The sequence below is a fragment of the Pseudophryne corroboree genome, chromosome 5, assembly GCF_028390025.1.
Source record: "Pseudophryne corroboree isolate aPseCor3 chromosome 5, aPseCor3.hap2, whole genome shotgun sequence".
In the NCBI taxonomy this organism is placed as follows: Eukaryota; Metazoa; Chordata; class Amphibia; order Anura; family Myobatrachidae; genus Pseudophryne; species Pseudophryne corroboree.
The window spans coordinates 789,217,843-789,230,208 of NC_086448.1; the positions used below are offsets into that span (position 1 = coordinate 789,217,843).

Below are 12,366 nucleotides of genomic sequence, written 5' to 3' on the forward strand. Positions count from 1 at the left end.
TGGGATCGTGGACGCCCACGCATAGTCCCTGCTAGTCAACATGCCGACTGTCGGGCTTTCAATCGCTCGGGATCCCGGCGTCGGTGTAGTGACCGATAACTACATCCCGTATCTCCATGCTCTCTGTATTTTATCAAAAGCTTTTCTGTCCGTCATTGTTTCTGTACTGTATTTTGTTCCTCTGTTAAGCGCTTTTAGTCTGATTGGAGAAAGAGCGCTACAGTAAATAAATAAATAAAATAATTATTATTATTAGAGAGAGAGAGATAAAGTGGAGTAGTTGTACAAAGTAACCGATCAGCTTGTCATTTCAAAGACTGTGCTAGATTAATGACAGTTGGAAACTGATTTGTTTCTTTGGTTATCTTCTCCACTTACATTCTCTCCAAGGCTCGATACATCCCCCAATCCCCTCTGCTTTATAGTGTCATTGTCCCCCCCCTGATTGTTATAAAACCATTGGCAAATTCGGGATGCAGTTAATTTTCCAGCGGTCAGGACGCCGACGCCAGAATCCCGACTGCTGACGCTACCAACAGCCGAAAAACCCGACTCACAAGGGCTATTCCCAGTCGTTGGTGTCCACTACACCCATAGAGTGAGAATAGAACTTGCGGTGAGCGCAGAGAACCACCGAGCCCGCAAGGGGACTCTTTGCGATCGCCACGCTGCCGGCATATCTGCGGCCAGGATGCCGTTGTTGGTATACTGACGGCCAGCATCCCGACCATCAGTAAATCATACTGAACCCGGCAAATTCACCATTTCACACATGAAAGCAGAGTCCTTGAACATGCACATATGATTTCAGTTACTGGCTGGAGACAGTGAGATTCTCCCATGCGAAGAGGACGGGCGGAATATGTCCTACAGTGAATTTCTTTCCCGGTCAGATCCAGCAGCCGCTTTGATCTTCAGCTACACATTGTCAGACATGTACAGTAGCTGTCAGTTTTGGAAATTGGCTTCACTGCCAGGATAGATAAATTACTCAACGCATATGTCAAGGATCTTATGGATTTTTATGTGGGTCATTGAACGTCCTTCCTACTGAGCTGCATAAAAACTAATGGGAGATGAAATATACACATCCACTCAAGTGAAATTCACACTTACGATAATATTTTGTTTCACACAAATCTCTTTTGAACTACAGTAAATTATCTTTCATCAAGGTCATCTCTATAATCTTCCTATATTTTGTGTATATATGTCATTCAGTGGCAACCTTATATATTTACAGTGATCCAACAGCAACTGACATGTACCAAGCAGTGATAAAAGTGGAGAAGTGAACCAGGGGAGAAGTTGCCCGTGGCAACTAATCAGCTGCTCTGTATACTTTTATAGGGGTGTGGTTCGTTTTATCGACAGTGTCTAGGTCGACAATGTTTAGGTCGACCACTATAGGTCGACAGTCACTAGGTCGACATGGATGGAAGGTCGACATGGTTTCTAGGTCAACGTGTGCTAGGTCGACAGGTCTAAAGGTCGACATGAGGATTTTTTTTTTTTGTGTCGTTTTCTTCGTAAAGTGACCGGGATCCCAAATTAGTGCACCGCGTCCCCTCGCATGGCTTGCTTCGCTCGCCATGCTTCGGGCATGGTGCCTTCGCTCCGCTACCGCTTCGCTCGGCACACTTTACCGTTCCAATTGTAGTCCACGTGGATCGTTAAGTATGAAAAAATTCAAAAAAAGATTTAAAAAAAAAACCAAAAAAAAACCTCATGTCGACCTTTAGACCTGTCGACCTAGCACATGTCGACCTAGAAACCCTGTCGACCTTCCATCCATGTCGACCTAGTGACTGTCGACCTATGGTGGTCGACCTAAACATTGTCGACCTAGACACTGTCGATCTTCAGACCGGATCCCCTTTTATAGTATGCAAATTATGAATGTTACGTCAGTGCTGGTTGGTTACCATGGACAACTTCTCCACTGGCTCACTTCTCCACGTTTATCACCGCTCAGTACATCTCCCCCTAAGTGAAGCATTTCATTACAAAGTAAAACTTACCAGTGGTTTGGTGCATGGCGTTAACATTGAGTCATTCTACCGCGCGGGCAACACCATTCGCTGATTCGCCAAGCTTTAAAAGGCAATTTGATACATTCTACATTTGTGGTCAAAGCTTTTAGTCGCAGACCAAGTTATGAAGCAGCCGGTGTGACCTCAACATTCAAAGTGACACTAATTTTGAATGCAAAACCCAGCGTGGTTTGCACTTGATATTAGTGCAGCTTTCTATTTTTCAAACCCGCAAAGAATCCGCTTTGTGAATATACTCCTAAATAGGGTGTAGTATGGTATGCCGGCGGCCGGGCTCCCGGCGACCAGCATACTGGCGCCGGAATCCTGACCGCCGGCATACCGACAGTGTGGCGAGCGCAAATGAGCCCCATGCGGGCTTGCTGCGCTCGCCACACTATCTATTCTCCCTCCAGGGGCGTTGTAAACCCCCAAGTGGGAGAAACAGTGTCGGTATGCCGGCTGTAGGGATTTCGGCGCCGGTATACTGTGTGCCGGGATCCCAACAGCCGGCAAACTGAAGACCACCCCCCTAAACCTCTCTATAGACATCAGTCGCAACAGTGACACCTGCAGGACAGAAGTGCAACTGTTCCAAATAACAGTTACATGGAGCATAATTTATAAAAAGAAGAAAATAATAGTTTTGATCCAAAATTAAAGTTTATAATAAACTCACTTCTGAGCTGAATTATTTTGACTTTAACATAACGTAGTGTTTAATGACAGTGCAGAAGGAGCATAAGAGTTATTCCATGATAATAGTGTTTATTAGTCTGACTATTGCGTCCATATGTGTGATATGCGGCTGCGGAATACAGAGCCGCATGCAAAAAGGCCGAATCAGCAGATGGATTGTGTGCATTAAAATAGCCGCTGATTTCAGAGCCACCCTCAGCGCCCATTCACACCCACTTGAGAGAGAGCATTTGCGCTATCCTGTGAGCAATAGTTGAAAATTGCTAAATCTTTGTGCACGCTTACCTCTGAATAGCCTGCAGTTCTATAACCATGCCCACAATGCGCCCACCGCAAACCTATGCCTCCCAGTTGCACCCATTTAGCTGCAAGTAGAGATCCGTCTGACTCCCATGCTAGCTCCATCGATGGCGAAACTGTTAGTGGCCATTGATGGTCACCAACTATGCTATGGGAGACCATCAATGGTTTTACTCATGGTTTTACTCATCGATGGTCACCCCTGTTATCTCAGTGAGTGACCCGAGGGTCAATCACAGCCCAGGGGCGGGTCTTTGCGGTGTCAGGGGCTGAGCTATGCACCTTGCAAAAAATATATATATATATTCTTTTGTGCTGTGCCGTCAATGGAGGAAAACCATTTGGTTCTCTCCCATCGATGACAAAAGCATTTGACATCGGTCGTACACCATTAAATATAGGAATCATCGGTGGTCGATGGCCAGTCCTAGATAGGGCTGTGGGGAGGGAGGACGTGGATCAGCAACAAAGGGGATAATTTCCATCCTGACCCTGCCCTTGGTAACCCTAGATGGCATCCGCACTGTGCCCCACGCCCCAGTATATAGACTAGCACATCTCAGATGTATGTATGGGGGAGGGCACCTATGAGAGCAGGTAACAGCAGTAAACTATGCTCATTTTTTGTGCCCACCCCTACAATGTGCGAGCAGGACGGTGTGCCGGCCAGACCTCACTGGTGATAGAATTTTCCCCTGTATCTGATTGCTATGTATTGTGGTGTATTGTTGCCCCTGTGTCTTCACTTCTAAACTGATCCTGCCCAGGTCAGCTAGTCAGCTTTGCGTTTACAATGATGCCCCCAGTATTGGGCACTCGTTCTTCCAGCGGGTCAGCGTTGCTTTTGAAGTGTTCCAATCGTTTTGCTAATGTAGATAGCAGTAACATTATTTCTGCTTCTGTTTTGCAGCACGTTAAGGCGCTTTCCTCGTCCATGTGCAGAACCCTCCACGACGTGCAGAGCATATTTCAGGGACAATGCTACAACTATGTCTGTATAAATGTGAGTTAATAGAAGCAATGCAACTTCTCCTAGTAACAATGTGTCCATTGTGCTGTAAGAATTATAGTCGCCTCCTTGTAGGCATACAGTACTCATTATAGAGCTACTGTACGTCATTAAAATATTTCTGGTGTTACTTGTTGTCTGTATCATGTTACAACTGTCTTCTGGTCCTTTTCATTTGCACGAAATATTCTTACTTTATTTTCCTCCTCCATTGCTTTCTGCTGTTCACATTATTACACATATATTATAATGCAAGGTACTGTGGCCTGATTCCGAGATGTATGCTAATGGGGGTCATTCCGAGTTGTTCGCTCGCAAGCTGCTTTTAGCAGCTTTACACACGCTAAGCCGCCGCCTACTGGGAGTGAATCTTAGCTTCTTAAAATTGCGAACGAAAGATTCGCAATATAGCGAAAAGACATCTCTGTGCAGTTTCTGAGTAGCTCGAGACTTACTCGGCATCTGCGATCAGTTCAGTGCTTGTCGTTCCTGGTTTGACGTCACAAACACACCCAGCGTTCGCCCAGATACTCCTCCGTTTCCCCAGCCACTCCCGCGTTTTTCCCAGAAACGGTAGCGTTTTTTCGCACACACCCATAAAACGGCTAGTTTCCGCCCAGAAACACCCACTTCCTGTCAATCACATTACGAACACCAGAACGAAGAAAAAAGCTTGTAATGCCGTGAGTAAAATACCTAACTGCATAGCAAATTTACTTGGCGCAGTCGCACTGCGGACATTGCGCATGCGCATTAGCGACTAATCGCTCCGTTGCGAGAAAAAATTAACGAGCGAACAACTCGGAATGACCCCCAATATATTAAATGCTGCATTTTTGTACGTAGCTACTTTGCGAAGATATACAAAGCCACAGGGATTTGCATAAAGGCACCCAATAGCAGCTTTGCAAATCCCATCGGCTGCAAACAAAAAAGTGGTTGGTCACAGACAGTGGTGGATTTTGCCTATGGGCTGCAGGACTACTCCCCTTCCCCCCAGGTAAAATCCACCAGCGTCAGTGAAGCCAGATGCAGTGACTGCACTGACTTCACTGTGACGGGCAGTGACTTCCTATTGGAAGTCCTACCTGCCAGTCACCTGCAGGATAGGCAGTCCCATTGGGAGGTGTATCCTTCCTCTGGGACTGCCAGACCAGGTTGCGATAAGCAGAGAGCTGGCTTCCTATTGTTAGCCACTCCCTGCCTCATTGTCAGCCCTACATGGCTTCTATCGGCTGCAGCTGATGCAGCCCATAGAAGCCGGGAGTATGTGCATGTGCACGAGCCACCGGTTGTGCACATGCGCAGGTCCCAGCACCTGCCAGATCCATTGCGCAGGCGCCGGGACACGGCTGGACAGGAATGGTGGCTCTCACCTCTCTCCTACACGGGCAGCGTCAGCCCCCCCGCCCACTAAAGGTGGGAGCTGCTGCTATTTGCAGCTCAGTCGAATATGGGAAGTGGGGGGGAGAAAGTAGGACGAGCTTGTGAACACTGCTCTGCATAGCAGCCGGTGATCACTGAATAGATGCCGTGCACATGCGCACGCCATCTAACAGTGCAGAGAGGTGAGCCAGGGGCCGGCCAGCTGCTCAGGGAGCGCTGGGCACGCCCCCAAAATTATAAAAACGGGGGTCGTGCAGCGAGGCCCCACCCCCACCAGAGGCCACACACCCTTTTCAGCTGTGCACTCGCCAGGTCCCGCGTCAGAGTCTTCACAAGGTTTGAGGACTTTCAAAGAATGTGTTAGCTATTTATTGAAAAATATTATTAGTTACAAATCTTGTCACAAGGTTGCGATACAAATCCCTTGAAGACCACCACAGTTGTTCTATGTGTCCTCTATGGCGGTCAACAACAGTTCCATACAAAGCATTTTCTATTCAGAACATAACATGTCAGGTAGAATAGCCAGAATGCTGTCCTGCAGATCTGACAGGGTATGACATCCTTCCACATACACCTGGATCTTGAGAAGATTTTTGATTCCATCAGTGAGAAGTGTCTGAGCCCACCTACTTCCTCCGTAGATCTGTAGCTGTCTTTCAGCATAGACTAGAAATGAGCTCTGTTCATGTTAGTACATCTTACCCATCATCAGACTGTGACGTTCTTGTTATAAATAATCAGTTGTTGTTTTAAAAAAAAACTACTTTAATTTCATTTAAGGTAAAGGATTCTGACGTGGAAGAATCCCGTAAATTAATCGACTTACTTCAGACTGCTAATGTTGGTACCTACCCATCTGTGGTTGTGTCGGTAAGTGCTGATACATGGAAATATTTAACTTATATCAGAAACGCAGTAGTTTATGCAGTGGCCTTTCATTAGACTTTGGGGATTATGTATCAAGAAGTGAAAAGAGTGGCGAATTGGACCAGTGGAGAAGTTGCTGATGGCAACCAATCAGCTCCCACCTATAATTTTCATCGAATGTACATGATAAATTCTACCTCAAAGCTGATTGGTTGCTGAAGAATTTAAAGGACCACTTACACCCTAAAATTGAAACTGATCAATTTATTTATTATCATCTATTTATACAGTATACACAGTAGTGCACACACATCACATAGCACTTTACAGAGAATATTTAGTTATTCACATCAGTTTCTGTCCAAGTGGAGCTTCCAATCCATATATCCTACCGCATACACTCCCGTAGTCCGCATCTGTAACTTTCTGCATTGCCCAAACATCCGAGGCATATGTACACATGGCTGCAAGATATTCTTAATCACATGGAAGTCAGCCGGACCGCCACTTGTGGCTGAATGAGTGGAACTGGACAGCCATGGTGTGTTTATGGGTAGGTTGAGTGAGTCATGGGAGTGAAGACGGACTTACATGCTATTAAGAGATGAGTGCAACTCTGAATTAGACCCACACATACCAGGGTTAATTTTTATCAGAAACCATTTTCTTGATAGTTGGATGAAACCACAGTACCTGGATGAAGCTCATGCAAACATCGGGAGAACACACAAACCCCACACAGATAGAGCTTTGGTGTGTATGGGAGCAAAGCTATTCATGGTGCCATCACGTTGCCACCATTTCATATACAGATGTGTCATCATACAGTCTTGCGGGCGTCGCACCAAACAGCACTTCTCGCCATGTGCGCAATGTCCCATGTGATTGGCTTGCTCAAATTTGTATCTAAGTCGCGCAAATGAAATAATCGGATGTGACAAACCTCTTAACGAGACTGCACTGATTAATTAGAATCTATGTACGGAGTGCTACGATGCAGCGGCCGGTTTTCTCACGCCATGTTCTTTATCTGTGACTTTGTACGTGTTTCTGCGTGGTTGACGTGGCAGCCTGGCATCTCTGGCACACATGTCAGCGGCGTTTCACTGCTCCTTGCACTACAGATAATATGCACATTTAAAGAAAAAGTCCTGATTGCTGTGTCTCATTCACGCCGGGTGTCTCACGCCGCAAGACGTATTGAGTCTGGTGCATACGCACACATCTGTATATGCATATACTGCTTAATATATCTTTGTCTGCCTCCTCCTTAGCCCTCCGGCCTCTGCATTTTATTGTTTCTTAGACTGTTTCAGAAATATGGGAACTTGGATGTGGTTGGTACAAATTCTCGCCATGTGCACCAAACACAATAAAATGCAGCATTATAATCCATAGTCTTTAACTATATACATTCCGGATGCCTATATATGCCCACAGTAATGTTACTAGTCTATGTAACGTTCCTATAGCTTATGGGGGTAATTCAGATCTGATCGTACATGTGCTAAATTTAGCAGATCTACGATCAGTTACTCAGAAATGCGGGGGGACGCCCAGCACAGGGCTAGTTCCCCCCCCCCCCCCCCCCCCCGCATGTCAGGCCCCACAGCTCCCCTGCAAGAGATGCTTTTGCACCCGCTGAGTATCTCCCTGTCTGTACAGCCACTCCCCTGCAACGGTCCGGCACGCCCCCTCCCGCCCCGTGACCGCCTCGGCCTGTCAGTCAGGCATAGGCGGTCACAGCCCTGAGATGCTGTTAGCGCACTCCACATAGGGCTTCAGACTGCATCCGCTACCGCAGTCTACTTACAAAGTATTTTGCTAGTAAGAAAGCCATTGAGATCTGGTGGGTACTTCGACCCCCTGGGAGCATAAGTACCCAGACACATGCCCTATGAACTAGAGACTGGGTACACAGATTGGAATCCCCCCTCCCATTTTTTTCGTTACCTGCAACTATAGAGCATTTACTTGCCTATAATAGCAGCCCAGTATTGTACCCCCTGCTGTAACAAAGCAGGCTGTTCCATTTTTAGTGATATACAGTATGTATGATGTACAGTAGTAAATTACTGGGATTATACTGATATAAAAATGTAAATGTTTATGACTGTGGGTGGAATTCAGTTGTTTGAAAAGTCGGTTGGCTGTCAGTTTATTCCTGTCTATTAAATAGGAATAAACAGACTTCAAACTGATTTTTCAAACAGTTGAATACCCCCCCTGTATGTCTTCTACCTGGATGTGACTGATCCTCAGTGAGTTTAGCTGAATTTTTCTGGGCCAGTCCCCATAGCTGTGCACTTGCTTATTCACATGATCAGTGCAATTGCTAACCCTCCTCCCCCCCTACAGGCAGAGGAGACTTCTGCACTCAGCAGCATGTGCTGGGCTAGGGAGGCAGTCTGGCGCCACTGGTTATATTGTAGAAGGACCAGGAACTCACAGGAGTGCAGAGTATATCAGGAGATGAGTGATGTATTAGTGAGGACAAGGCTGCATGTGACAGGGGGAGAAACATGCTGTCGGGAAAGCCTGAGAGTTATATAGTGGGAGGAGCAGGTTTCCCAGCAGCACAGAGTATATCAGGAGATGAGTGATGTGTCAGTGAGGACAGGGCAGTATGTGACAGGGGCAGTGACCTGGGGGTAATTCCAAGTTGATGGCAGCAGGATTTTTGATAGCAATTGGGCAAAACCATGTGCACTGCAGGGGAGGCAGATATAACATGTACAGAGAGAGTTAGATTTGGGTGAGTTATTTTGTTTCTGTGCAGGGTAAATACTGGCTGCTTTATTTTTACACTGCAAATCAGATTGCAGATTGAACACACCACACCCAAATCTAACGCTCTCTGCACATGTTATATCTGCCTCCCCTGCAGTGCATATGGGCCCTCATTCCGAGTTGATCGCTCGCAAGGCGAATTTAGCAGAGTTGCTCACGCTAAGCCTACGCCTACTGGGAGTGTATCTTAGCTTCTTAAAATTGCGACCGATGTATTCGCAATATTGCGATTACAAACTACTTAGCAGTTTCAGAGTAGCTTCAGACTTACTCGGCATCTGCGTTCAGTTCAGTGCTTGTCGTTCCTGGTTTGACGTCATAAACACACCCAGCGTTTGCCCAGACACTCCCCCGTTTCTCCGGCCACTCCTGCGTTTTTTCCGGAAACGGTAGCGTTTTTATCCACACGCCCCGAAAACGCTGTGTTTCCGCCCAGTAACACCCATTTCCTGTCAATCACACTACGTTCGCCAGAGCGAAGAAAAAGCCGTGAGTAAAAATACTATCTTCATTGTAAAATTACTTGGCGCAGTCGCAGTGCGAATATTGCGCATGCGTACTAAGCGGAATTTCACTGCGATGCGAAGAAAATTACCGAGCGATCAACTCGGAATGAGGGCCATGGTTTTGCCCAATTGCTAACAAAAATCCTGCTGCGATCAACTTGGAATTACCCCCATGGTGTGAAGAGGAGAATGGAGGCAGCAGGAAGCCACAGACGGAGAGTTATATAGTGGGAGGAGCAGGGTCACCCAGCAGCACATAGTATATCAGGAGAGGAGTGATGTGTCAGTAAGGACAGGGCTGCATGTGACAGGGGCAGTGACAGGATGTGAGGAGGGGAATGAAGGCAGCCGGAAGCCACAGACGGAGAGTTATATAGTGGGAGGAGCAAGTTTCCCAGCAGCACAGAGTATATCAGGAGAGGAGTGATTTGTCAGTGACGACAAAGCTGCATGTGACAGGGGCAGTGATATGATGTGAGGAGGGGAATGGAGGCAGCAGGAGGCCACAGACTGAGAGTTATATAGTGGAAGGAGCAGGGTCCCCAGCAGCACAGAGTATATCAGGAGATGAGTGATGTGTTAGTGAGGACAAGGCTGCATGTGACAGGGGCAGTGACATGATGTGAGGAGGGGAATGGAGGCAGCAGGAAGCCACAGATTGAGACTTATATAGTGGAATCACCAGGATGATTGTGGTATCAAAATCACCTCTACCTGAAGCAAAGTTCATACATTCCATTTGTCTTCATTCAGCCGGTCAGCATCAGGTTTAGAAGATCTTAGAGAGGTGACAGTGCCCCTAGTGGTGATGCCTCATCCTATCAGTGTACCTTGCTGTTGTGTAATGCGATAGCCTGAGAGATCATGATACTATACTTCTCCCATCCTACTAGTTACCTGCTGTTGGACTGGCTTCATTCTAACTGCCTACGCCCTACGGCTACATAACTTGCTGAGAAATCCTATATGGGGCCATTGACTTGTGACTGATTTATCAAGATATATCACATTGTACTCTAGCAGAAGTACAATCCTGTCACCGGGGCTCCGTCCTGCAGGATCTATGCCTGGAGGCGGTGAGGGATTTTGGCATTTATTTTTAGCTCTATGAATAGCATTTACACGGATATGTGTGAGGAAGCGGAGATTGACCTGACAGATCTTGCATACCCACATGATGAGTTAGGAGCTGGTGTGTGGGGAGATGCAGAGATAACTGTATCACCTGTACATCAGATGCAGACATGGGGCTATCTGGGGAAACCTCTGTGTACTGTTTCTCACGTTGTGTGGACATCAGATACAAGAATCTGGAGCGCGGGGTGTGTATGACTGTAGATAAAGATCCCGTTTATGGAACACTAAACACGCCTTGTAGCTTAAAGCTTTTGATCATCGGGAGTGATTCAGATCTGATGGCTGGGCTGCTAATTTTGCTGTCCTGCGATCAGATAGTCGCTGCCTACAGGGGGAGTGTAAATTCGCTGTGCACGTGTGTGATCCTGTGTGTACGCTGAGCTGCTTAAATTCTGTGTGTGCAGTGTGTGCGCAGCCCAGGACTTATTCCTCCAGTGCGATTATTCCCGCCGATCGGGGCCGGAGCTGACGTCAGACACCCTCCCTAAAAACGCTTGGGCATGTCTGCGTTTTTACCAGACACTCCCAGTAAACGGTCAGTTGCCACCCACAAATGGCTTCCTCCTGTCAATCACCTTGCGATTGGATTTTTCCCCACCATCCCTTCGCTGACCGGCAATGCCCTTTGTTGTTGTTGTCTGACACGCGTGCGCATTGCGGTACATACGCTTGCGCAGTTTGGACCTGATCTCTTGCTGTGTGAAAATGCACTAAGGTGATCAGTTCTAAATGACCTCCATTGGCCCTCAATCCGAGTTGATCGCTAGCTGCCATTGTTCGCTGCGTAGCGTTCATTTAATAAAATGGCAAAACTACGCATGTGTATGCGCCGCAAAGCGCATGCGCGGCATACGGGTACAAAGAGCATCGTTGTTTTGCATTGCTTCTAGCGACGATTCCATTTGCAAAGCCGATCGCAAGGAGATTGACAGGACTAGGGCATTTATGGGTGTCAACTGACCGTTTTCTGGGAGTGTTTGAAAAAATGCAGGCGTGGCCGGGCGTTTGCTGGGCGGGTATCTGACGTCATTACCGTGTCACTTGTTGCAGCAATCATCGCACAGAATAAGTAACTACAGGGCTGGTCTTGTTGTGCACAAAATGTTTTTTTATCGCTCCGCTGCACAGGCATTCGCACTCTTGCAAAGTGGAAATACACTCCCGCGTGGGAGGGGACTATGTGTTTGCACGGCTGCTAAAAGTAGCTAGCGAGCGATCAACTTGGAATGAGGGCCATTGTACCAGACACAACCGGTTACAGTGGGGCTTATTAATCAAAGATTATCGGCGGGATATCTCCAGAGAAACGCCTGTATTCCACAGCATGCGGGAAATTACCAGAGCCCACTGCCATGCTCCCATCCCACTTCAGGGACCTCTGACGTTAGGGGGTACTTTAGTTTAGTTCCTGGACACAAGTTTCCCAATCTGTCCTACAGCCAATTGTTGGAAAAAGTGGGGAGTTATTCTGGAGGATTTATAATAGTTTCCGTTCACAATTTTCACCAGGAGCGGAGTCTTGGAGCATTTCCAGCCCTGGTTGTCATCAATATGTGATCATTACAGCTCAAGCCTCCACAGTATATATGGGATTCTTTATATCTCGAACCTCTATAGCAGGCATTCCCGACCACGG

General features: G+C 47.0%; 1 protein-coding gene across 3 annotated transcripts in view; it reads left to right on the plus strand.

Annotated features, from left to right (window-relative positions):
- CRPPA (CDP-L-ribitol pyrophosphorylase A) overlaps positions 1–12,366 on the plus strand; it is a 535,384-nt gene that overhangs the window by 269,549 nt on the left and 253,469 nt on the right. For all 3 annotated transcript variants that reach the window (XM_063924417.1, XM_063924416.1, XM_063924419.1), the window contains 2 exons: positions 3,943–4,035; positions 6,211–6,300. In XM_063924417.1, coding sequence (XP_063780487.1) covers positions 3,943–4,035; positions 6,211–6,300 — 183 coding nt within the window. The remainder of the gene's footprint in view (positions 1–3,942; positions 4,036–6,210; positions 6,301–12,366) is intronic.